Source organism: Athalia rosae, chromosome 2 (genome assembly GCF_917208135.1).
Source record: "Athalia rosae chromosome 2, iyAthRosa1.1, whole genome shotgun sequence".
In the NCBI taxonomy this organism is placed as follows: Eukaryota; Metazoa; Arthropoda; class Insecta; order Hymenoptera; family Athaliidae; genus Athalia; species Athalia rosae.
The window spans coordinates 9336035-9363594 of NC_064027.1; the positions used below are offsets into that span (position 1 = coordinate 9336035).

The following is a 27560-nucleotide window of genomic DNA, read 5'->3' on the forward strand; positions in this document are numbered from 1 at the left end:
TGGAATCCACTGGGAAATGAGAATTGAAAACCGTTATCGGAATTGGATTACATTCGGAACCTAGACGGGAGTCGTTACCAGTTACTTCGTAGTTACCAACTACAGAGATACACACACAATCGTGTACGGTACGAATACCAATGTACGAGGCAGCTGTACGTGCAGAGACGACGACAGAAAAGTTATGGAAGCAAACAGAATAAATATGGCGTTCGTTCAAGCATGTTAATAAATGATATTGTCGGATTATAAATTGCACCATCCCCATTATACATCGTAGCGGAGTTAACGTATTCCCGGTACACAAGGTATAAAATAATTGAAATCTTCAATTAATGAATGTTTCGTAAATCGAACAACTTTGAAAGTAATGAAACGAGTTTAGCTTTCAATAAAATGAAATAATATCGAATAAGAGAAATAAATCTCAGTCGATGGAAGCTTAGCTCGGACTGCCATATTTTCATTACACGAATACACACACCGTACGTGTACAACCAACGCATACGGTAGGCACATACCGTCAACCGGGAATGTCGACTAAGCTAATCCCTTACGTAACAGAAATAACTTAAAAGGAACGCTGCTCTCAGAACCTGAGATGAATGAAGTAACGACTGTGCAAGAGCAAAGCTACGATGGATGATTTTCTAGCAACAGATTACACCGCGGGCGTGTACACGTAGACGCACACTGGCCGCGGAGTCAGATCTAGGAGCTCCGGGTTCGAACGGTATTTCGATAAGCTTCGTGCAACAACTTTTAGAAATATCGACACCGACGCGGTCTTCCGACGCGCGGATGGACGACGTCTGGACTTCTTTCGGGGATCATCGTCGACGCCTCTTCCGACAAATTCCACTCGCCGTAACTATGTGTGGCTGATTGCGAGTATAGCCCGCTTTCGAAAGAATTAGGTACTTCATCCTCAGGGTTCTCTGAGAAGAGCTGCCCAAAATTGGAACCAAATGAAATGACGATCGAGTCGGACGAGATGTTCTTTGTTTTTATCGCGTGTACTCGGGTATGTTACAAATTCACGTTACGTGAATCGCACCAGTCATTGTATAATTTTTTGCCCCGTTTAATTTATTTCCAGGATCGTTTTGGTTCCATTGTTGCAGCATGTTTTGAGGTTGATACCATCCGACTGGGTTTCCATAATACGGTGAGGGAAGTTTTGTGTGTTTTGGCAAGAGGCCGGGAGGCGAGACGCTTTCAAACGATTTAACAGCTAATTTTAATGCGAGGGTTGCGCATTTTAACCGAGTTGCAAAGCTCACAGCCTTGGCACGATGTTGCTCTTCGTTTATGATTGGTTTGACAGATATTGTCGACGAAATTCCTCAAATATCAGCTTTGTTTAGTTTACGAACGGTCGGGGCGAAGATGTTAGTTATATTTCGAACAATCATTCATTCGTCGAATACTTACTTTGACGCGGCACTTATCACAGATCCATTTCGCGCGAGATCGCACGTCGTCGAAGAATTGAAAATTTCAACGTCGCGCCGAATCCACCCAGAAACACCGCCTCCTATGAAATCGTCGAGCGAGATTACCGCGAAAGTTTCGCGAGGCGAATGGAAAAGAGAAAAAAAAAAAGAAAAAGAAAAAATCTCTCGTTCCGAAAAATTTCCAACTTCGATTTCGAAAAATGTCTACGTCTATAAACGGAAGATGACGTTACGGGTGTTCGTAATAATTCTTAACGACGCGAGGTTGCGGTTTTCCATGAATTTGCCGTTCTTATACTTATACATGTAATAAAAGAGCTGGCTCGCAGAAAATTACTTTAGTTTTTCATTTAAAATTTACATCTTAACGGTGCGTCGAAATTCGAATGGTACTAAATGAACGGTGTACATAGTCGACGTCCACCGCCACTCGATCAAGCCTCAAAGGTCGCTTTATTACATCGCATTATAATCCGAAGCACATTGACGTCAGATCATCAAAGCAGATCGTAAACAGCCCTTTCTGGAGAAGAGATTAATGTTTAAAGTCTTGGAGATGAAAAAAACGAGATAAAAAGAGAATTGGAAAAAGACAAAAAAAAAAAAGAGTGGAAAAAACGTCCAAGTATCGGCTGGAGCTGCAAAGTGATCGGAGAAGGGAACGACGGTTTTATCTACTTTGAAATTAGAAGACTCCGATACAAAGGCAAATAAATAAAAACCTCGGATAATATTTCAGTACACCACAGCTGCTCACATCACATGCTTATATGCAGCTGTACATACAGGCGTAAGCAGAATATAAATATATAATATGTCTATGCAGCTGTGCGTGCAAATTATTGGATTGAAAATAATCATCTAACGGCACTCGATATTTGTATCGAAAATCTTTTATTTATTCATTTTTTTTTTTTTTCAATTTCTTGTCACGTTCACCTCATTCATTCGATCTACACACTTTCGGTGCAGACTGCAGATATTGTAAGTGTTACTTTTGAACCTTTTCTCTTACGTTAAAATTCAAACTAATGGGATAAATTTATGCAAATATTACGTGACACTTGCAAACTTTTACCATTGACTGTGAGTTTATTTTTACGGATAATCATTCGGAGATTATCGAACAAGTGTTCTCGTGATGGTTGAAATAATTTTTTGTTTTTCACTGATTGCTTTTTCTTTGTCGTTCCATTTCAACGCGAGAGGGAAGTACGTTCATCGAAAGTTACCTTGGTCCTCCGTACCGTTTAAAAATAGGATATTACATATTCCTATCTACATTCTGCGAATCACATGCAATCGTGGCAGTTGTCTTTTCATTAACTATACAAAGATATTATTAATAAATAATTTTCATCGTTCGCCATAAAATCATTTAATCGTTCGATTAATTCGAGGCGTGGTGCATGCTCCGAGCTATCGCTTTGATTTTCAATTTTACTTCATTACAATATCCTTTTTTTTTTTTTGTGTCGTTCTCCCAACATTTATTATTGTTCGTTGTTTTCTTCGCTTCTCCCTTTTACTATATTCCTAATCACCTATTTTATGATCACTCGTACAAAACACGTCTTTTTTAAACTTCAAACTCCATATAAATAATAATTATAGTAATAATAACAATCGTAATAATAATAATAATAATAATAATAATAATAGTGATAATGATAATGATATTAATAGTAATAATTGTAATACAGCGGTAATTTTCTCTGATAAACGGAAGAAAAATAAATCAAAACTACTGAAAAATCATAACATTAGAGCATTCAATATTTAACAAATATGTAATAAGATTAATTTAATAGCAATTGAATAAACCATCGTGAATTTTTCAATATCGATGAAGCCGATAATAATAATAATCATAATAATAACTATTATAACAAGATTTCTATAGTAGTTATGATACACAATTTCATGAAGCATCGTCTATCCAGCTGCTGTACCCAAAGGTAATTTTATATTTTAGTTATTAAAATATGTATAGTATAATATGTACCTATATCACGCGTATAATTTTTCTATATATAATATATACGTTACTGTGTTTATATGTAAATATGTGTATCTACTTGATTGATATATATATATGTAATGTATACATGTGAAAGTGATATAAGATGCAAATAAATAAATAATTAAAGTTCTTTGGTTGCAGGTTGATTTGCTCTCGGGTGTAGATCTCGTCGTGCGGAAGAAATTAGAGGGCGTATATATTATACGTCGGTGGCGTATATTCCGGTGCCTGGAATCAAAATAATTTGTCTTTTACCGCACGTAATTTATTAATATGATACCCATGAAGCCAATCATGTGTTTCAATGAATAAATTATCGGGGTAGCGACATTATGAAAATGGTGAATTAAAATTGGGCGAATAACAAGACTGTATAGCGTCGAAATATTGATCCATAGATCGGCGATCGCACCGATTTTTACGGGCGCCCACGCGACGAGATCGGCCGGTGAAATGTCACGATGTCGGCACGATGTGAAATGTAATTTTATAATTAGATTGGTGGAAAAACGGCTTGGTGTAATAAGAGGCAGGCAATCGATAGAGGAGCTAAAGTGTCGCGGTCTATTACAGTGAATGCAAACTTCATTGAGCACGATCATTACACCATCGAAAAGTTATCAATGTAAGTTTGCACCACCTGATCGGCTTTAAATTAAGCCCCGGACTGTCGTCCTCCACGCGAACGTATCAAGTGACATTACAGTGGATTCCTTTCCATTAACGTTTGAGAGTTATTTCCAATTTCCCTCGTTTCTGACCAGAATCTAAAGATTTGCATTTACACTGGGACAGACGATCTTTCTGTTCTAAAAAGTTGATGACCAATCGAAACTTGAAACGCGAGATAAAACGAGATGAACGTCGTATTTCTAAATTCGTGCATCGACATGAGCGTGTACCGATTAGTGCCATTGCATTTTGCTTGTGCACTGATTGGACTTTGCGAAGTGAGTGAATTGTGCCGCTGAACGGTAATGACATTTTATTTGTTTGCTGATTTACTGAGGGGTCGATAATGAGTTTTTCAAATATGTCAGCCAAGTACTAAAATTTATGGTTTTTCAATGACGTAAAAAATTGCCAAGCTAAAAAAAACGCCAAGCTTTCAGACTTCAATTTTTCTCGAAATTGGAGCAGGAATCCGACATTTCGTTTTTCGGGTTTAACGTGGTATTTTGATCTAAGGAATCTCAATTTGGAAGCTACATTGATCCATCTATAAAATTAATCGAGTTTTCGCCAATTTTTCGCTTCAAAAAGTGAAAAAACAAGGATATCTCGATGAAAAAAATTCGTAGCTTAATTTGACTGACGAATTCGTGTTCCTGAGGTTGAAATACATGAAAAAAGTGTCCCACGATCAATTTTGAAAATACTTCATTTTTGGCCTGCCCCTTGGAATTTTGTCGATTTTGGACCAAAAAAAAATATTTTATTTAATATGCTATTCTGATGTATTTTGACCCCAGAAATCCGAATTCACAAGTTAAAATGGTCTATCTGTAAAATTCGCCGAGCTATCGCCAATTTTTCACTTTTTGGAGCAGAAAAATTGAGATATCTCGATGGGAAAAATTCGTAGCTCAATTTGACCAACGGATTCGTGTTCCTGAGGTGAAAATACATAAGAAAAGTGCCATACGATCAATTTTAAAAAATAAAAATTTTCGACCAAAATTTGAGATTTTCCCAAGGGGTACCCCTTACGATTTTTTCAAATTTTGGATAAAAATTTTTATTTCTCAAAATTGATCGTACGGCATTTTTCTTATGTATTTTGACCTTAGGAACACGAATCCGTTGTCCAAATTGACCTACGATTTTTTCCCTTTGAGATATCTTCGTTTTTATGCTAAAAAATGCGAAAAAATGAGGATAACTCGGTCATTTTTGCAGATAGATCAATTTTTCTTTCGGATTCAAATTCCTGAGCTCAAATTACATGGATATACATCAAAAAATCAATTTTTTATTTTTCACCCGAAAAAGCTAAAAATCGGCGATAACTCGGTCAATTTTGGAGATAGATCAATTTTTCTTTCAGATTTGGACTCCTGAGGTTAAAATACGTAAGAAAAGTGCCCTACAATCGATTTTAAAAATACTTCATTTTTGGCCCAAAAATCGAAAAAATCCAAAGGGGTACCCCTTGATGTTTTTTCAATTTTGAGGTAAAAATCAACATCTTGTTTCTCGGGTTTATAGACTAATCTTATGTATTTTGATCTCAGGAATTCGAATTCATAAGTTAGATTGGTCTATCTATAAAATTAAACGAGTTATCGCCAATTTTTCGCCTTTTGGAGCAGAAAAATTGAGATATGTCGATGAGAAAAATTCGTAGATCGACAGAAAAAAAACTATTCGCAAGCGTGTGAATCATGATGATGTTGAATTGAGAAAACATTTAAAAAACGAATGAATTCAAATGCGGAGCAATGCTAGTTTGACAAAAAAATGATTGAAAAAAATTCGAACAAATTTTTTACGAGTATAATTGTTCCGGCCGTGAAATTAGGTACGTAAATTATTGTGGATATCTTTTTTTTATCGTCGCGGTTTTTTGTCGTGCGTAATTCGCCTCGCTAGACGTCGATCGGTAGATCGCGCCTGCTACTGCTCTCGCTCATTCCTTCGAATTCGATATCCCTACCGAATCGACTGTCCGTACGGCTTCGGCGATCCAACGGTCAGCTATTCGCCGGCAAGATCGGAAAGCTACTACCGATCCGGATGCAACGCCGATCCCGACGATCATCGATTCAAGAATGCTGCGGTTCTTGCGATATTTTCGTTCTCTAGGACGTCGTGTACTAAATTTTAATAAACTTCACTCACGCGTGTAATTCAATGGCTGGTTGTCGATCGCAAAGAGAAATGGGCGAAGGGGATATCAGAAATTTACTACATTAATATATTATCACGACTATGGGGGATGCAGATGTGAACAGCATAGTTGTTCGTCGACGTTGAAAGATGAACCGGAAATTCGTACAGCCGGAGTCGTTTAGCTGTCGTACGTATAATATTACTATACGTTCCAGACTATTGTTAGAACATCAAAGAAACCAAGCAGCAGCCATTGAACCAGAAATCTGAACGACACGACGTATACGAGAGAGAAACGTGCAGGCCAATAACTTTTTTTTCAGCGCGTTAAATATCATCGAAACGCTAATAAAAATCGGTGAAAAATTGAAGAAAAAACAAGGAGAAAAAAATAGAAGGGAAAACCTTCAACTCCGGCGTAAAGAGATAGTGGTTCATGGCGCAACTGATGATGCAGGTTGCTTAAATTTAGAACACACACCGTGGCTTCTTTCTATCCTCATCTTTTTCTTTTTCTCATCTCGTTGCGGCCGAGCGAAAGAAAACTATTTCTCCAGAACTAAGGAAACGTGACGCGTTACACCGCCTTCAAAACTTAGTTGATAATACGGGCCTGCGTGGGCCGCCCAGGGTAACGAGATTCTCGCTGTTAGATGTATACCTATAACGTATAAGTTCGCCATGACGCCGGTGCCGGTGGCCGTTTCTATCTGTCTATCGAGCAATAGAGGAATATTTTAAGACCCCATGCTTGCCGCGCTCCAAATAGTAACCTTTCCCCTCACTCTTTCGTCTCCTATATAACTCTCGAGTTGGCTATCGTCACGTGTATACTCGTGCACGTTCATTTTCAAAACCGGGTGCTTCTTACCGAAAAATACTCGGAGGTTCTTACAGTCGCACGTTTACGCGTATCAGTCGACGACGATTTTCGCATCAGAGATTTTTGTTTGGGACTTACGAGTTTCTGCTACGCCTCCTGAAGTTCGCCTTTCACACCAGGGACGCTGTGATGATGCCTCGAGGCCAACTTATTGGCCAGGTCATGCATAACGTCCCTGTAGATTACAGTGTCCAAATTTTCTCCAAGCATGTAAAGGAGAAACCAATCCCCCATCTTACTCCGACGTACTATCGTTTCCACAGCTTCCCTTCGGACCAGACGAAATCTCAGTCTTAATAGGTAGACCCTCATTCGTGGTGAAAATATTATCACGATCTGTCGGCCGGAGGAAAAGAGAAAAGAAATTTTATAGTTATATCCTAGAACGTGATATCGGAATCGAGCGTCAGACGCGCTGAAATCCAACGAATAATGTGTGCAGGTAAATTCGATCATAGGGATATCGGTACGTCGTCGCGATAACGGCGTGTTCGATTTTTCCGAATTTCGAACTCGTTCGCTCTTGACGTCAGCTGTACTGTCATCGGTACTTCCGGCATAACGTGTGGCGCCTGTCGTGGGCGGTCTGTCCGGACGAGTCACGTGATTATTTAAAGATCGGGGCTACCGGTATTAGCGTCCACTTATCGAAGACTAGAGGAGTCGAAAAAGAAAAGGTCTCGCGATCTCATACCCTGTATACGACGGTCATGAAGCTCAGAGCACCAAGAAGTAGGAACCAAAACCAAAGGAAAACGTAGATCTTCTCGTTGACCACGTTCAATGGAAGGATGCAAACGGCGTCGTGTCTCTCCACTTCGCCGCTTACTCCGTACTTGTAAAAAGTGCACTTCGTCATTCGCGGGAACACGAAGATCATGGGATCCACCCTGTCCTCTTGGTCGGACTCGAGAAACCTCAGAACGTCGATGCCAAACGTCAGGAATGCTCCGTCGAAGAAACGATTCATCAGAAACATCTGACCTGCAATTATAGAAATCAAAAGTTGACCAAATAAATATTTGAGGTGCCGACGGACGAGATAAAGTATTCCCGGGGTTAGGGATCAGCACGTGTATCCGACAAACGGAAGTCAAAGAGCAAGCCCGAGGTCGGGGAGAACGTTTAAAGATCACAGAGGGACATTGTTCTAATAGCCGGTTCTAAGATTACTGTGACGTTGCCAATTGTACGCCTGCCAAATTCGTTATAAATAGTCCATTCATTTCAATTTGTCGATCTCTCTTCTTTCTTTGGTTCTTTTTCTTTTCCGTTTCTACGCGTTTGCAGCGAATAAATTCAGCTTTTATCACCACGGCCCACCTACGGATCAGGTGATTTACACGTGTATCTTAAAATCCGTTGTGACTCGAAAACAATCATTTACACGGCGTTCGTGTCAAACTTAATATCGCCGGGCTCGCGGTGAGAATAGAGGGAAGATGCGGAGAACTGGAATAGAGGAAAAGCGAAATTTGTGCGAGATTATTTTATTTCGTGGAATAAGTTATTTACCAATGACGTTAACTAGGGCCAAAACCTCACAGAGGTAGTACCTATACGCCCACCAGTTGTGGTACCTCAGATTCTCCCACAAATAATCTAGCAAAAGTTTTTTCTTCTGTTTTTTCTCAACTTCCGAACAAATGCCAATGTCCAAATCCATCATGAGCGCGTGTATCTTTCCGCCTTCCCACCCTTTCCACAACCATCTCGGGGTGTAGAATAGTATCGCCTGTAAGAAACATAACGTTAAGTTTCATATTCGTACTCTCCGTGCTTTTTGTACCTGAAAAATGAAATCGAATGATTAAAAATAGTCTCGTGAGATCCTCAATCGATTCTGTCAAGGTAGAATTCGTAACTCGTGCGATTTGAACTGTTTCACTCCGGGGACAGTTTGCGGCTTTAATCTTCGGACACAGGTGCCGCGTAGGTAATTCTCTCGAATCTGCGATCGTGTCAATGCACGCGATACGCGTTTACTATATCTTGAAAACAAAACACGTATATTTGCTGTTCGTGTGAAATTTCCATATCATAAACTTTCTGGCGCTAGCCCAACTCTTTCAGTTTCGTTACCCGCATCTGTATAATCCACCGGCTACTAACCGACTGACCTAAACATATGGGCCAAGTGGATCTGCACGTACTATTAAAAACTAACTTACATAAAAGAAAAGGATAAGCTTTGAGTGCGCTATTACAGCATGCTTGGAAACACCATTACTTCCACTTTTCAGTTTATTAAATTGTTTCCAAGGATAATTTTAATGTGACCGAGTCAGCGTATATGCTTATGCGGGAAAGCTCCTACGGTTCTCGTTGGTAATTTTATATCCCCGTTGGCAACAAGGGAAAGTTGGCGTTTCTGCGATGAGCTACAGGTGTACTTTGTTTCAGATTTAATCTTACGGAGTTTCAAAAAACGAGCACGCAGCATAACTACTGAAATGCTTTATCCGGATTATTCCAGGTCCTTGAAGAGGTAAATGAAGTTTGATACTCCTTCGGAGGATGTTAGCTGCTCGGATCTCGAGTTAGCGAGACCGGAAACTACAACTTCTTCGTCGCACGTCAAGAGTTTCGTTTCACTTTGTATGAAATTCGTGTTCCACTAGTCGAGAAAAATGAGGAAAAAACGGTGGTATCTTGTCTCTCATTTCGTAACGAGTTATATCAATTAAGGTCGATGGGATGATGAGGACTCGAAATAATTTGTTACCGCTAGGAAATGGTGGAGGGTTGATGAATTTCTAACAAATTTCGATGACAGAAAATACAAATAACGAACAAAAGGTTTCCGTAATGGTATAAATTGAGATAATAATCCAATTGTTACAATACAATTTTCACTGGCGTCCCCAACCTACGCATCGTCAAAACCGATCCGTTTTCAATCACCGCGACCGAAGCTAAAATACACGTACGTATAATCCACCTATTACGTCACAACACATGTGGCGAAGGCTCGTGACACGGGATTATCAATTTGTCTCAATTTACATGGATCCGTTGTATCAACGTTTATAATTTGTTTCTTTTCATGCGAATCCATTTCAGGCTATCCATTTCTCATAAATTGAACCGTACGGTTAAATGGCGATTGTAGAGACCCTTACTTGCAAGAGAAGAGCAAAGATAACCCATTGATAGTATTTGTGCTGCTTGACCAGAGGCTGGGGTCCGTGTCCGTGGACATTTGTTTTACTGTTGAAAACACCAGGATAAGGAACTGCCTGGCCCAAGCTCATATTGAAGGCATGAACCATACTGTAGGTTGTGTGCAACCAGCAAAATGTTTCCAATACTATTTTGTCGACGGAACCAGCTGCCTCACAATGGATGGGTGATCCGGACAGACTTTTGCACGCCAAGGTCAAACAACTGGCCAACAGAAGAGCGACCGTCGCTCGATAGTGGAGGCGAAATATCAGCGTATCTTCGGAAACACGTTGAACCTTGAATAACGATCTTATGGAACCGAAGATGTCTATCATTTTCAACATGATCGGCATACTCCCAGGGATTGTTTCCCACCTGAGCCCGAGCGATCGTTGAATATATCGTGGTCGGTATCACTTACGATTACCAACCTCGGTGACATAGAGGTTACCAGAGCACGTTGACTTCAGGAAGCGTCCTGTACTCGGTGATCGGCAGTCGTGACACATAGATCGGACGCCGAAAGCTTATCGTTGTTTCGATCGAGTATCAAGTTTAACGGCAGGCTATAGACGCGCAACTTAATCCTTTTTATTAACATTTTCACAAACGCATCTTTGAACGTCCACTCTGATCCATTCGGTAGTCTCAGCTGACGAAACGGTGGATGTCGAGGGTCGATGTACTTTCTTTCGTTTGTCGTTTTTCGTTTTCGAAGCACCGGCCTTCGGAGAGCCGGAACTTTGATTTTGTCGAAACGATTAACAGATTTCGCTGCCGATTTCCGTAACGGTGAACACTTCGACGTCGAAGTGAATCGAGAGAGTAAAAAGAAGTGAGGAAGAGACGGAAAAGAAAGACATAATCTTAGAACGGACGGAACACGTGGAACTCAGAGCCAAGCTGTTAGAAGACTGAGGATAGACTTGAGGGGTCTCCTTGGGTCTCCCTTGGCCCCTTCTAGCCTCCCTTAACCTCCCTTGTTCCCTTGGCCTCGACTACGACTACTAAAAGACTACGACGACTTACACGTAAGACACAACTTACATTATCTCCGTATAAGCTCGCCCTCCGCGTTTCGACTGGCCAACGCGAAGCGTCCGTGGAACCTCAGCCAGATTTCAGATACTTCTCACCGCCTAGGTAGCGCAATGCCGAGGACTCGATGCCGAGTTCGGAAAATTAACCAGCGCCGAATCGACATAGAAGACGGTGCGGATCGAAGATCCCAAAGTTGATCTGTCAACGACATTTCACGTCGCAGGTACAAGGAAATTTCTGAAATCGGCGGATTGTATTTCTCCGCGACTCGTGAAGAAACGATATGCAACGCCTCTAAATTTACCCACTAAACTGAGGACGGACATCGAGTTTCAATGAAATTGTAAACTGGTAGGAAACGGGAGGATCATTTGCCCGAAGTTTATACGTCCTCGCAGGCTATGTGCGACAGGTGAAATCAATCTGAGGTGTATCTTCTAATAGATTTAAGCCGTGCACACTGTAGGTATCCTGGGTGCGATCGAACTCTCTAGGTAAACATGTATGTACGTACACATAGCTTAGTATATAAGGATTATACGATCAGGTCGTTGCTTTTTTGGAGGCCTTAGATGCAAAGATTAGCTAATTTTTTCGTGATCATCGATAATGGACTTCTGTATACCTACCTATGTACGATGAGACGACCACTCGATCGAATATGAGGGGGTGCCGACGCGACGCCTGGCAATCATTAGAATTCCTTTGTTCTTTTTCGTTGAAGAAAAAAAGGAAAAGCAATAATGCATATCGCAGACCCAGTATATCGTCAATCGTGTAAAATATTTGCGCAATTTAACAGCGTACACCTCAAGATCAAGCGTTGATTGAACCTACGTTGATTAGCAGTTGAGAAATACTCGGACAGCGAGCGAATTTCAGTAGAACATTATGTAAACATAACAGCGAATTACGGAGCAACCATAAATATTAATAACATTAATAATTCTTCCAATTTGAGATTTATTCAGCTCCCGTGCGCTTTCCCGGCATCGATAAATTCTTCCGCTTCTAACGTTGCCCCGGTCATCCTCTCTTTTTCGGCCACAAACCCAGCGCTCCCCTTTCGATTATCGCCCACGTACGTCAGCGTCGCTTCGGGACGTGCACTTGGCTTGGTCACGGATCTTCGAGTACGTAATAAACTCGTTTCGTACTCATCTTAATCGCGTACGAGACGGCACGTTTTTGCGAGTATACACGACGCTCGCGATCAGCGTCTTGTAAATGATTCAACAGGGCATTCCGTGAACGATGATTCAGAAATACCGAGAGTTACGATACTGCAAATATTCATCATTCGTCGCCGTTAATTGGTGCCAGCAGCTGTCTGCTGTTACCGTTTTAATCCAACTTCCATTTGAACATTTACTCTCATCAATTTAATTCACGATGCATAGATTTGAGCAATAAAAAACGATCCTCGTCAAACATAATAGCAGATCTTACGAAACGAAAATATACACAGTGATACATGATACGAAATATTATTACTCGCGGAAACACGGTTACCCCCATCCCCCTCCCGCCGTTATCACTTTCGACAACCACTTTTTCCAAGTTTTTCAAGTGTCACATCCTTCCAAACTCCGGCATCCTTCGAATATCGCGTCTCTTTCTCTTGTTCGAAAAATTATCCACTTAATTAAAAGCTGAGATTTACGTTACCGCGCGCTTACTTTTCTCTTCATCAAATATCTCGGGTTATCATTGCTCGTTAAATTTTGCCGACGCGTGATCAACGTGGCGTTGTCGAGTAATTTGTTAATTTTAGCGGTGTTCGCTGTCAAACGTACCTCCACAATTATAATGTGTCATCGAATCGAATTAGATTCTCCGACATTTTCTAGAGCGAGTAAATCCGTTCGACGTTCGAATCGATCACCGTTTAAATTGCCTGACGTTGATCGTTGTACTTTACGGTTAGAACTTGAATGAAAAGATTGAAGGAGAAAAAAACATTCCCCGTTACACCGACATGCGTCATACCGTCTCAGATCTAATGGTATACGTGATTCGATCGATTTATCAACGATCCAGATCAATGTGGATGAACGTACCAAGGAAGAAACTTTAAACGTTCATATAACATGACCTGTGGTATCACTGATTTGTAATCTTTTTCATGCTCGACTTCTCTTTTCTTTCGAATTTAATTTCTAATTTGATGAACGCGTACGCGAAACGATCATATCTCCCGAAAGACTTGGAAAAATATCAGAGGCGATCATGAGTTTTGGTAATACGAATAAACAAGTGTTCCGGAATTCGTATGATGCTTCTTCGATTCTTTAGAGCCAGTAGCACTAGAGCATGAATCAATAATTTATAAATATACTTCTTTCAGTATCACATTGAAGATGACTCAAATGTGTCTATTGGTCGCAAAGTAGGAGCTTGCAGGTGTCGCGCCAACGAAAGGCTCCTGGCGTCCAGCGCTTCCGAAAACTGGCGACGCTCGTCTTCGCTAAAAAGTCAACCGACGTGCCAAATCGGAAATTCTTTACGGTCGAAATTCCGGATGTAAAAAAGACGTGAGTTTCTCAGCGGTTATTTTCGAAAATAAACGTGAAACATTTTTCTCGGAAGTGAAAAAACCTTTGTACATAGAACGGAAAACAGTCGGAAATTCCTCCCCTCAAAGAGCCGTAGTAATTTTCACAGAGAAAACTTTGTTACAGAGGTGAAAATTTCTAAACGAAAAGCTAAAACTTTCGGGCTTGAACCGCAGGCGACTCTTGTCTCCGACGTGTTTGAGCTTCGAACAGTGATGATGGACGACCTGCGGTCAGACCCTAGAAAGTCAAGTAGAAAAGAAGCGTACATGGTCAGACGTTGGGACCGCGTAACCGTTGGTACCGTCGTGAAAAGGACAACCAGCGACGCGGACATGACGGAGGTGTAACCGACCGCATCGAACCGAACCGGAAGTGTTAATTTTGGCTTATTGAAGCGGATCCACCCAGCGAACGTACGTTTTACGAGGTATTTGCGCCGGGTGTTGGTAAGCCAAGCTAATCCATCACGCGCGTAATATCGTGTTTTCCGCCCTGCTGCCGTCAAGTTATCTGTACAAAATTGTCAAGATTCGCGAAATTCGAATTCCACCGACTGTAGTGACGGTGAGGGTGAAAATCAACCGGAGATATCGCGAAGCTGTTTCTATGTATATCCGTATTTCATTATCCCTTTTTGATTTTTTCTGACCAACTTCCAAACCTCTGAATTTACAGTATCGGTTTTCGTGGTTGCCAACTATGAGTGTATTATATACCTTGCATGTGAAGCACTCGGAAACGTTATACGCCGGTAGAACGGAGCTTTAATAAAGCGTCCTAATTAACAGCATCCTGGAATTATTACTTTCTGGGTCGAAGCGAATCAAATCTGACTATGTATCTTTCTCCCTCTGTGAGGTATATGGAATAGTTTTGCGACCAGAGAACTCACAGAGTATATCAAGGATATCTTGATGGGATTGATTCGTAGCTTCATTTTAAGGGTCATACGATCAGTTTTTAAAATACTTCATTTTCGACCCCAAAATCGAAAAAATCCAAAGGGGTACCCCTTGGAATTTTGTCGATTTTGGACCAAAAAAAAATATTTTATTTAATATGCTATTCTGATGTATTTTGACCCCAGAAATCCGAATTCACAAGTTAAAATGGTCTATCTGTAAAATTCGCCGAGCTATCGCCAATTTTTCACTTTTTGGAGCAGAAAAATTGAGATATCTCGATGGGAAAAATTCGTAGCTCAATTTGACCAACGGATTCGTGTTCCTGAGATGAAAATACATAAGAAAAGTGCCATACGATCAATTTTGAAAAATAAAAATTTTCGACCAAAATTTGAGATTTTTCCAAGGGGTACCCCTTACGATTTTTTCAAATTTTGGATAAAAATTTTTATTTTTCAAAATTGATCGTATGGCATTTTTCTTATGTATTTTGACCTCAGGAACACGAATCCGTTGTCCAAATTGACCTACGATTTTTTCCCTTTGAGATATCTTCGTTTTTATGCTAAAAAATGCGAAAAATGAGGATAACTCGGTCATTTTTGCAGATAGATCAATTTTTCTTTCAGATTCAAATTCCTGAGCTCAAATTACATGGATATACATCAAAAAATCAATTTTTTATTTTTGACCCCAAAAAGCTGAAAATTGGCGATAACTCGGTCAATTTTAGAGATAGATCAATTTTTCTTCTAGATTTGGACTCCTGGGGTCAAAATACGCAAGAAAAGTGCCCTACAACCGATTTCAAAAATACTTTATTTTTGGCCTAAAAATCTAAAAAATCCACCCCTTGAAGTTTTTTCGATTTTGGGGTGAAAAATCAACATTTTTTTTCTTTCGGATTTATAAGCTATTCTTATGTTTTTTGATCGCAGAAATTCGAATCTGAAAGCCAAATTGATCTATCTATATAATTTATGGAGTTATTACCAACTTTTCGCTTTCGCGCGCAATGCTAGTCAAAGTAAATTTTTGTTTATCATTGGTTTGTTCATCGTTGAATCGATACTATGCAAACTTGGGCGTAATCAATTTTTCGGATGTCATGAATTCGTGCATAAATAATGTATTTTTTTCCTTGTTTCTCGCGTATTTATCCGTTCATTTATTCGGTTGAAAGTCTGGACCACCGTCGACGCTCATCCGTCACTGGACGGTGGTTCCCGGTGACCTCAGTGAGAGATACACGGAGAGCCTCTCAGAAGTCATCGGAGACTACGCGAGAAACGATGATGCAAAAATACAGAAAGACTAAAGGGCGCGGTGACACCTGGTATACCGAAAAAGACACCGAAAATGAGATATTGGGGTCATTGTCAAACTATTGTTGGAAACGCATACGAAGACCCGAGACAGAAATGATCTGGCCTTGGCCGGAAAACTCCCCTTCGGAAGTCACGATATGGATTTGCGGTACAACCAGAGAGTCTCGGCCACTTATCTTACCGCATAAGCAGTTCGACAATCCTCATACATTTAAAAGGATTACGGATCAAGGATGCAAACTTTATATCACAGTCCGTCGAAATTCGTCGGACTTTTTCTTTATCTGTCCCAAGTTCTCGTCCGAATCAGAGTCGAACACCGGCGCTCGGTTAAGCTCGAAGATCAGAGATTTTTCTTCGTCTAGCGGCGAAACTTTCTTCTTCGGTGTAATCTATCCGGTATTCCGTTGGAGGCTCAGGTGTTCCGATCAAAGAGCTTGACAGCTCTGTCGGGGCAGAGGGATGTAATTGATAGTTCGATGCAAGGGTGGTCGGCGAAACTGTGTCGCGTAGAGTCCCCTGTCACCCCCCTGTCACCTTGGCAATTATCGCGATATCCTTGATTATTATTGTCACACGTGACACAACTCGAGTATCGTAAAAGTATACCAGGAAGGGTATAGCGGTTAAGATAGAAATATGTTACCCTTAGGGTTTCCCTCTTGGCAATGAACTAGTCTGGTTATAAGCCGATAATAAGCCGCGTGACCGCAAACCCCGTCACGTCATACCATTTTCAAAGACATTTCATGACTCTATACCATCGTACATCAGACCAGCTACGATGACGACGAATTGGAAAGACATAATCGAGGGTGCGCGAGTATCAAAGAGTGTAGCCGGAGCGACCTTGGTACCCTCCGGAATGTAACGTTGAAGCCATTTTGCTGCGTGACAAAAAAATGTGAAACTTTACAATAATTTGAAGAAGATACAAACGGAGAATGTCGTCGATGCGACGCGAACGATATAATGGATTTTGCGCAAATCGCGGTTGGGTATTCCGGTATACTTCGGCATACCTTTGTTAATCCGAACCCTGCGGCAAGAAATTCAACCGATATACGCCGATCCACTCCAATTCGATAATGGCGCCGCAAGCTCGTTAATCAACTCAGCTCCGATAGACGCGCGAACACTGACAGTTTATGCCCGGCATATAGCCATATTCATAGATGTATACCGTACGTGTTTTCGTACACATGCCTCGGAGTAAACCACCCCGCAAGAATTCAGACCAATAGCCAGGGTACGCGGACCTTGCGGCCGATGAGAAAATCGTTCGGCTCAGAGTGCCGGAGATGAAAAGGAGGCGTTGGTTAATTACCGATACAAGGAATGCCGGGGGAGATGTGAATTGAAGGAAGCTCGAGGCTTCGAGAGTCCGCCGAGTGGGAGGAGGAGGCGTATTTCCTTAATTGAATCGACGTCTTTTCAGGCAAGTGAATTTAGAGCCGGTACTTGGAAACATTTGTAATCGTTTCAGCTTTCACTAAAGAGATTCGTACACCGTACAACGGATATAATTGTTCCATCGGCGCCGATTCACGCTTTGCCATTCGCTGCTCCGATGTTGTATAAAGTCTGGATAACACACGATGTTTCGTCAGTTACTTGTGCGAAGAAGAGAGCTGACCTAACGCGCGATGTTTACGCTCGGAACATCATCTAGCTTTCGTCGATCGGGTCTTAACTCGACGTCGATCGACGTCAACAGTCTCTGACTAAGGAATATACGCCGAAGTGGCTTTTAAATATCAAATGAAACGTATGAAACGATTGAAAATACATCAAGTTCTGTTTCCGTATGTTGTGTAACGGATAAAAGTTACCTGAAGAAAGAGCATGAAGCAGACCCACTGATAGTACCTGTAGACCTTCTTCTCGCTTTCCGGATACAATTTGGAGTTCGCAACACCGGGGAACGGGACCTCGGAGCCTTCCTTTTTTTTGTACGCAGTTGTTATCGTGTAGGTACTGTGAATCCAACAGTAAGTGTTGAGGACATCTTCGGGAAGGTCTTTGCTGTGAATACAGTCGATAGGGTTACCGACGTACTGTCGGGTAGTGACGATCAACGAAAATGCGACCAGAAGCATCACGGTTATGCTGTAATGGAGTCTGAACACTGCCGAGTCGATGTGAATGTGAGAAACTTTGATCAGGTTTTTAAGCCCGCGAAATATGTCCAACATTTTGACGCGCTATGTCCTTATCTCTGCGATTCGGGAGAATCCCTCGAATTTATCGGACCTTGGTATGATCAAAGTTGATCTTTTTTTCCACGATTCTAATCCCGATGACTTGGCCGTTTCAGGATCCGTCGAGGCACTCGCTGCGAAGCACCTTAACAAAGATATTCCGTACTTCGAACGTTTTAAGATGACTTTAATTGTTCTCATATCGAGTCGTATGATTTAAGACTGATTTATTTTTAGGAACTTAACGGCTGTTTGGGATATTCATCCGCATCTGTATCGATAAATTATTTGTAAAACACCCGCATAATCCCGGCAACGTGATGTCTACGCGCACTTTATCATTTATTTTGATAATCTTATTATTATTATTATTGGTATTACTGTTTTATTATTCACTGGTGGAGGTAGCCACATTAATCCGCTAAGATTGAGTGTAATGTTTTCAGATTAATCTGAACCAGAGACGGATAATCATCATGTGTTATTTGTCTCCATTTTGCCAAGATTCCTCGAAGATCCGGTGTACGTTACAGCGTTATTCATCCTTCCCAATGAAAACGTAGAAAACGAAGGTATAGCTGGAAAACCGTAGACGCCTTTCGTTTCTATATTGCCCGCCAACTAGCCCGTCGACAGCGGTACCCTGTCTTCGTGGTAAAATACAATTTTTCAAACTCTGTTTTGACTAATTCCCCTACTTGACAAATTGCCCTAGTTCCAGAAAAACCTTAGCTCATCGCACGATGGTTTTGCCTTTTCTTCACCCTTTCAGTATTCTTGTTTCTGCCGAAAGTCAAAATTAAAGTAAACTTACGGGGTGATGAAAACGTGAGTAGTCAGCTGAACTTAATTTTTTTTTTTTCTCTATTTTCTTTTTCTCTTTAAATTTATTTGTTATTGCTTTTACACTACGCACAAAAATTGGCGGGTCACCCTGTTTTCCAATTTCAAAGCCTCGCAACTGTTCGAAAAATTGGAGTAAAGGGTTTAAAAAGAAAGCATTCTGAAGCTTGAAGTTGCACTCTCGGGACGGTTCCAGTTGATTTGGATTGCGTTTGTTTCTTCACTAGTTACACTCTCCTGATTCAACTGATGTCGAAAACGTGAAGTGAACTCTTGACTTTGAGAAGGTGCATCGGGTGTTTGGAAGAACAGACGGTTTGGAAGCAAAAAATACAGTAGGATTGACGAACTATGAGGCCTACGACTAGCGAACAGGAAAAGGCAATTCAAATCGACCGAAGGCAACTAGAAGGTGAAGCTCCGAGCTCCGAAACGCTATTTTTCCAACTCTCTGCCCCCAATTTTTCGCGGATTTCTGAGGCTTCGAGATCGGACATTTTTTTGAAGCGAAAACGGGGTGGCCCGCTAATTTTTTTAAGTAGTGTATTATTTTTTAATCCACTACGACGGAGCTGTGGTGTATAACGGCTTTGAAAAATAACAAGGAACAACAAATGAAGAAGAAAAAAAAAAAACGCCAGCTCCCTGAGGTAATGATGCCGGTTTTACACCACGGTATGATAATATAAACAATTTTGTAATTTTACGCGTATTACGACAGCAACTAGAGATGCGCTTCGAACGCGCTGTTTCTCGTCTGCTTCATCTTTGACTCTCTCTCGCCCTGTCATTTTGTTCTATTGTACATCGTTACTCGCGATTCTATTTTGGTTGTTCCGCGTACTACGTATGCAATTCGCGACCAACACTAAGTGGGCATACACCCTCGTCTGTATAACCCTCGTACAGAAATGTTTTGAGGACAGATTACAGAAATAGAGCGGGACTAAGGCAGCCTTACATCGAGTCTTCGCTTCACCCTGGAGATCGGGATATTCGCGCGATTTCCTATAAAAGTTTGTCCCTCCTTGCGAAGGGATAAAAACGGATCGCGCGTACGATCCAAAGGTGGAAAATGTACGTGTGCGTGAGTTTTTTCCAAAAGAAATGCCGAGAACTTTTCGGTTATTTCGTTAAGAGCGAAAACTTGCTTCGTGTATTATGTACGCCTATACGCATAGCTCGGAAATAAGGCTAAGGAGAACCCGTACAAAATCTCTCGCGTAAATGTATCAACGAATAGTAAACAATTCCCGTAGGGAAAACCTGCAGGCTATACCGGATAGTCTGATTCACGCGATATGCAGGAAGCTGAAATTTTGTTTTCTTTTCTCTTCTTTTTTTCCTCTACTCGGTATCATTACGTGTAACGCGTACGAGAGGTCTGTTAGAAAATGGCAATTTTTTTGTTTTTTACGGGACAAAGCTTTCCGGTGAATCGACACGCCTTCGAGGCCTGTGCAAGTTATCTACGTAGTTTATTTACCCACGAGCGCGTCGTGACGCTTCGGGGATAACCAAAGTTTATCGAACACGCGTCAAATTGTTTCTGACAAAAATCTAACTTGCCAGGTGAACACAGAGATAGCCGTTGGAAGCTATAAATAATAATTACGGAGAGCGAATCAACGGAGAGATAGGAAAAATTAGTTGAACTGAAAAATCTGTCTTCTGGGCTCTGAACGTGTATCTGGTCGGCAACGATCGTCTCGATACCGAATAGTGTCACTCGGGCTTCTCAATATTTCGAATTCTCCGTTCGTTTTCTTCCGATGCGCGTCTCGTCCGATCTTCTGCAGTTGTTGAAAAAACTTTTGACCACTGAAACGCACGCTTCAAATTCCGTCGGCGGGCCCAACATCGCATGCTCTTCCTCGACTATCCGGTACCCCTTGGTAAATTCGCGAATGTTCTCCCTCGACTACAGAGCCGGCCGGTCGGACAATCGACCTCTGACCGTAAAGCACTTGTGATGTTCGCACGGCGAACGATTTTTCGAAACTCCGTTAGAATTCTTATCGACGGTTCTTCGATATTCGAAGGGAAGAAAACACGCGCACCGCGCACCGTCCACCGCAAAACTTTGGCGTCGACCGTTTTTGGGATTACTTTGAAAAAGCTCGGTAGAAACGACGGTCGATGGTCCAACCAATTTCAAAATCTCTCGGCTAAAGAAGAGCCAACAGACTGACTGGCTGGCTGGCCACGCACTCGACGACCTGGTCCCTCCGCAGAGGACCAGAGGTGGAGGCAAGCGGCTCCAGGAATAGATCGGATCCCAAAGTCCAACTTGAGCGCGCGCTCTCCGACGGGCGTACTCGTGAAAGCCAGCTTTTTATATAGGACCACGCGTTCCGCGTGTTCGAAACGGGACCGAAAAAAAGTTCTTATCAAAAATCCACAGAAAATCGTTACGAGCCTTTCGAATGATCGCGAATCTAGACGCATTCCGTACAGAAGAAGCCCCTGACGCGACGAAGTTACGTCGGGGTGCTAAATCGTCGTTCCGCCGTTGATCTTTCAGCGTTTTCGACCAGGCCGAAGGATCTTTCCAATGTCCGGTATTATTCGTACGATCTGGTTGTTAGTCGGGTCGACGAGCAGTCGCTGTTTCCTCTTTTCTAGAAATGACGCTGTTATTTTGTTATTTTTCACTCCGGTTTTCCCTCCACGGACGATCAAACGAATTGGGGAATCGCCGAGCACGTGTCTTTCACTGGAACTAAAGTATGTCAGAGTCACCCTTCCCGGAGCTCGGCAGAGCATTCCATCGGATACATATGAAAAAAAACCGAACAAAACAGACAGAAAATCTGGAGGCAAATACACGTTCGAAAATACTCTCTGCGAAGAAGGGAAGAAAGCTTATCTGCAGCGAGGATAACATATGATAGGTCGGAGTTTGATCCGTGATACGTTTTCACTTATAGTATCTTATGGGTAAACTAGCGTTCGAGGGGGTCATCGAAAACGTCAGTACGGAAGAAAATGACGATGGTTCATGATTTTATTTTTATTAATTTCCTCAACAAGACGTAGATTCGATCTCCTCGGAACCCCTGGAGGGACATGTTATCCGCACGAAAACGAATGCTTGCGGTACAACAAATTCACGTGTCACTTTCAGCGTGTACGCCGTCGGGGTTTTTTTCGACGATGTTTAAACATACGTACCAGTTCGTAAAATGGAAAACGGAAAACTTTCTGTGCGGTTATGATGTAAGTGCGTGTTTCACAAGCGCGGTTTACCACCCCGATATCAGGAGTACGAAATTGTTAACGCGAAAGATTATTATTCAAGAAATCGGTTTGAATTGGAAATAAATCTGACCAGAAATATATATTTTTTCTTAATTCTGTGTTTTCGCCTCTGCTTTTTTTATCGTCCGACTAATAGATTTACACCGGCGTTGTCTTGGAATAGATTATACGTATGATAGATACGAGACGCGTCGCCCAAACAACGTAACGGCCGATCAACCGAATACGAAAAGTCAAATAGTGACTCAATTTTTAGTTAGTGTATTTTCAGTCGATTATAAAGATTTCTAAAAATATTCTCCTCCAGTTTACGCAGTCGGTGGGTATCGGCAGTGATCATCCTCCCTCACCTCCTCCTCCTCCTCCTCCTCCTTGAGTTCAGGAGTCACGCTGCGCCGGTAGGAGTCAATTTCGCCTTGCCGCCGACGTTTTTTTTTTTTTTTTTTTTTTATACCTACTGCACTCCGCAGGGTATTGGATACGCTCTTGCGGATTTTAAACTATGTTGCTGCAACTCGTATCTAAACCTCTACCTCGAGGTAACCCAGTTTCTAACGACGCGACTACTCTGGCGTAAGCGGTAATTAAAATCCTTCTGTCCACACAATTAACAAACTCCCGTGACAAGCGTTCGACGTATTACGAGAAAACCGGTCAATCCTCTCGGTGAGGTTTTGCGGACGAAAAAGCTCTTTGATTAACGTGGATGCATTTCCTTCGGATCAATTATCATTGGAACGAATGAGTAGAGGTACGAAGAATCCGACATCTTGTTACACGTCCCCCCTTTAACCGGGTAACAACTTTGCCACAGCTTTACTTTCGCAACCTCGGAGTAGAAATTTGACAATTCAATACTTTTCGCGGCCGTCTCTTCGCCGTTGTTGTAATCGAATCGGCGAATCACTTCATCCGAGATGTAATTCACTTGTGCTAATTATCCCAGCCAGCGAAGCGCTAGTTTCAAATTTTGCCATTGTACCATTCCACCAGCGTCGGAACATAAATTTCTCAACGGTAAAATATAAACAACAAGATGTCGTTTACAATTATTTTCGCGGTATTCCGTATTGTTTAGAGTTTCTTGGGACTTTGTTGTAAACACATGTATAGGTATATCCAACCGTATATCCGACAACAATTCGTCCCACGCTTCTACGTAAGACAAATCAAAGAGTGTCTCAAGGATCCTGGTCGCTGAAAAACTATATCCGAAATGTAACACGGTGAATTTATCATAAACAATGAAACAATCGTTCGTTTATTTACGATTCTCGTTGGCAACAGGTGTAGCATAAATTCTGAAAAATAATCGTTGCAGCCCTCATTTCTACGAAATAACTTACGGTGCAGATACGAAGTAACGCCGCGAGACGAAGAATTTCGCTCGAAAGGAATGCAATTATTTGTAGTAGGCAAAAAAAATGCTTGACGCTCCGAACTTCGATGACGCACGTCAAACCGAAAGTTACATAATCGGGACGGGTTCATATCTGAGCCCTGTCTTGGTTCCCATAAATTTCATCTCTAAGTAGCCAAATCAATTTGTTGAACCTCCAGAAGCGCGAGTGTTGTATCGATTAGGCATCGATTTTATTTATAAAGACCGATCGGCTTAGGCCCGAACTTTGAGAGCATGGCTACTTGTGCGATTTTTTTTTTTTTTTTTTTTTGTCGGGGGGATGGTGGCGCGACTCTATAGTAACAAAACATTCCGTGCCTTTCCATCCCAGAGGCGTTTCTGTAAACAATTTATTCTTTTACTAGCTTTTCCGCTCAACGTTTTGACGCCTCCTGCTACTTTTATATTTTCGGACAAGTTCGAAGATTTCAACAAAGCTGATATAATTTTATAATAACGAGGGTTCCGTGATGATATCCGATATTATATCGTACACATATCGCGCTTGTTATACATAATTTTGGTGAAATTTCCGCCGCAAGCTGGGAGTTTTGCATGCGAAGAAAGGTCGGAGCCTTGTTCAAAGTTACGAAGGGTCAAAGCGGTCGAAAATACGGCCACGCTTACGAAGGTTCGCCATTCTTGCTTCGTCGAGCAACGCCAAGGGCCATTGTAGCCAGAGAAATCAGAATTCGGAAGGTCGGAAATCCTTTGTAGTCAATCGGCCGCGGCTTAATGTAATCTTTGATCAAGTGTCAGGCGAAATTCGACTCGTTAATAGAGAGAAGAAGAAAAATCCGTAATTCGTTGTTATACTTTCTCCCGTATAACATGTGCGTAAAACGACAGGTTAATCGTCTTTCCGCACGTGAGGATATTTCTAGGCGGTTATTGGACGGCGAGTAATTATCGAATCGAGTTATAGAAAGATTGTGTTAGTTTGAAGCGAAGGGATTACTTAAAACCAAACGAATAATCTTCGCACATTTTCCATGCGTCGAACATTGAGAATACCTGAAAAAACAGCGTAAAAGCCACCCATTGATAATATTTCACTTGTTTTACTACGCCGGATTGGTCGGCTTGCGGGTTATGATGTCTCGTTTGTCCAACACCGGGGTAGGCCACGTTGATTCCGCTGAGCCCCAGCATGGCGCCTGTCACGAAATATGTGCTGTGCACCCAACAGAAAGCGTTGAAGACGTTCACCGGAATTTCCCTAGATCATAGAAAAATGAAAACACCAGTAGATATCAGCTTGAAAAATATTCTCCTCGAATCAAACGTAACTTTAATGATGTATCGGTTCAGTAAATTACCTCGTATGATCGCAGTCGATGGGGTTTCCCACCGCTTGTCTGGTGCTTATTGTAATTGAAAATAGCAACAGAATTGCTGCGGTCAAACCGTGTAGTCTGAAAATGACGCTGCCAGTTTTTAGTCTGTTCACCTGGACAAAAATTTTCCGCCTTATTAATCCCGGAGCGGTTTAAGTAGACCGACACGTCGTTTAATCAACCGAATTTGCAGTTCTTTTTTTTCATATTTTTCATCTGGACCGTAGATAGTAAAGAGTAAAACATAATCAAGCGTGTACGGGGTATAATAACTTTTTGATTTACCGACTCAATGGAAATGAAAAAACGAAAAATGGAACTGAATCTAAAATGAAAAATAAGTAGATTTGAACTGAGGAATTATGAGGCATCGAGAAGGGACGTCATTTATTTAGAACAGCTGAATCCCTTGTTCCTTCTAATTATTCTCTGAAGTTGTTCCCCGTCGCATATACTATTAAACAGGTTTTTCACTGTGCAGCGAGACTGCGAAAGAGATCCATAAAAGGAGGGTTGAAATTCGGGGATTATACTTTTTGTCTTTCAATCTTCGTCTCGGTAACATACGCAATTCATCACCTGTGCGATTTACATTGCCTTCTCTTCTTCGGAGATACAAGCCATGGACTTTGCACCGAACACTCGCACGATTTTACCGAACCGTCGATAGATTTTTTAAACATTCGTTTACAAACCTCTGTATTTGTTCGGATTTTTGTGGCAATGATTGATAACGCGCCGTTTACAAGCGGGCTATCGCATTGCGCTTTCGATCAACCCACCTGGTGGGGTAGTGTGTATTCAGTCTCGTGTATATTTAAAAATGATATTCTGACGTATTTGCGAGGATGATGGACGATCAAGGGTAAAAATTCGAAAAATACGTATACTTTTTTTTTCGTTTCAGTTTTTTAATTACCATATCGAACAAATGTACCGCACCGCTCGTGGACCGTAGCGATGAAAAATTAACATCTCTTCCCTGGTGCTATCTCGACATACCGAGCGTACGGTTTGTGAGTAGGATAACTAAAGTGGTTTAAATTTTTTGCGGGGATCTTCGATTCCGAAAATTACATTTCTCAAAGTTCGGATTTTAGTATTTCTTTTCTCAAACCGTCTCTACTTGTGTGAGAGATTGTAGTTCCTACACGTCAGCAGCACACGGAGCACATCTGTTAGGCGGTAAGAATCTGTCAGGCAAATGAAAGCAGCCGTTTCGTTGTTTTGTTTTTAATTTTCTTCATCGATGTTCAGAATTCGATTCGTCGTAGGACAGGATTTGCTATTCCCACCGCGATTGAACGCCGGTGGTTGACACGAGGAATTTCATAATTTCACTTTCGCGTCAATATCGACAGGCTGAACGTCGAGGGTTGAAAACGGAGGATCTCGGGGTTCGTGACTCCGGACGTTCGGAATCCCTGAGATCATGGGGACCGATTCGATACACGTAATACTTGGCCTCAATACAGATAATTCACGGCGGTAATTAGAAGGACCCGTGTAACAATATCATCCTTGCAACGATACTCACGTGTGAAAAAAAGTAGAGACTTCTTATCGCGTCCATTAGACCGGAACCCTCTTGCGATCCCGCGCCGCGTCGTTTTCGCCCAATTCCCTTGGTCTTTGATTTCAACTGGTTTAATCTCCTCTTCGCTTTTCTCCACTGTTTCGATTCGACGTTGTTCCTCTTGTCTGCGTTTCCCACCAATGCTCGGTGAGCGGATTTTTCCGACTTATTAGTTTTCATTCCCCGAATCAAATCTCTGAGATTTTTTTCAACAGCAGGACGTTCGGCTCACCGATCGGTGGTCCGTTTCGCGTAAAACTAAAGCATATTTCAGTCCGGGGGTTAACGGTACCCGCAAAATCATTCTACAGTTTCGATTTTCCCGTACCATGTGCAAGTTATTAACGAAACTAGAAGCGAACGACTAGAACGGTAGGCTCTCCACCTCGATCGATGCATCAAATTTGCACATGACAGAACGCAAACAACGTCGGTATCGAAGAGCTTTCATCTGGAAACTGTATGGTTTAAGGAAATCGAAACGAGAGTCCTCTCCTCGTACGAATACATCGGATGTGAAAAGAACCCCGACACTCGCAGGCAACTCTCCCGCCTCATTTATGCAAAACGCTCGGTCGCCGCGTTCATAGGTAGGTTTAGATTTTTCAGAGGTAAATTTTGAGGAGCTTAATAGCCGCGAGCACTCTCCAACACCCTTGCAGGCCACTCGCTCACCCATTCACTCACTCAAAGTAGATAAACGAAGAACGGGTCAGAGGCGCGAGAGGACTTCCCACGAACTGAAGAA

At 41.7% G+C, this 27560-nt stretch overlaps 1 protein-coding gene across 10 annotated transcripts; it reads right to left on the minus strand.

Annotated features, from left to right (window-relative positions):
• Window positions 1-2916: 2916 nt before the first annotated feature.
• LOC105683072 (innexin shaking-B) lies at window positions 2917-27560 on the minus strand. 10 transcript variants are annotated; one of them, XM_048651129.1, is made up of 7 exons: window positions 26774-27560; window positions 25219-25349; window positions 24914-25118; window positions 8711-8930; window positions 7890-8179; window positions 7274-7531; window positions 2917-3708 (listed from the first exon to the last, which is right to left on the minus strand). In XM_048651129.1, the coding sequence occupies exons 1-6, from the start codon at window positions 26990-26992 to the stop codon at window positions 7283-7285; spliced, it is 1314 nt and encodes a 437-aa protein (XP_048507086.1). In that variant the 5' UTR covers window positions 26993-27560; the 3' UTR covers window positions 2917-3708; window positions 7274-7282. The 10 variants fall into 10 exon arrangements, with proteins under 10 accessions (XP_048507086.1, XP_048507093.1, XP_012250827.1 ...); XM_048651136.1 differs by lacking the exons at window positions 24914-25118; window positions 25219-25349; window positions 26774-27560 and adding exons at window positions 18025-19176; window positions 21069-21507; XM_012395404.2 differs by lacking the exons at window positions 24914-25118; window positions 25219-25349; window positions 26774-27560 and adding exons at window positions 18025-18971; window positions 20953-21507.

What these genes read in the sequence shown, in the direction of transcription:
- LOC105683072 (XM_048651129.1), bottom strand. Translation starts at nt 26,992, where the DNA reads ATGAAAACTAATAAGTCGGAAAAATCCGCTCACCGAGCATTGGTGGGA. An exon ending in CTTTTACGCTGTTTTTTCAG is followed by an intron (nt 8,931 to 24,913) that starts GTATTCTCAATG and finishes TGTTTCTTACAG; the next exon opens with GCGATACTATTCTACACCCC. An exon ending in TCATGACCGTCGTATACAGG is followed by an intron (nt 7,532 to 7,889) that starts GTATGAGATCGC and finishes TCCGGCCGACAG; the next exon opens with ATCGTGATAATATTTTCACC.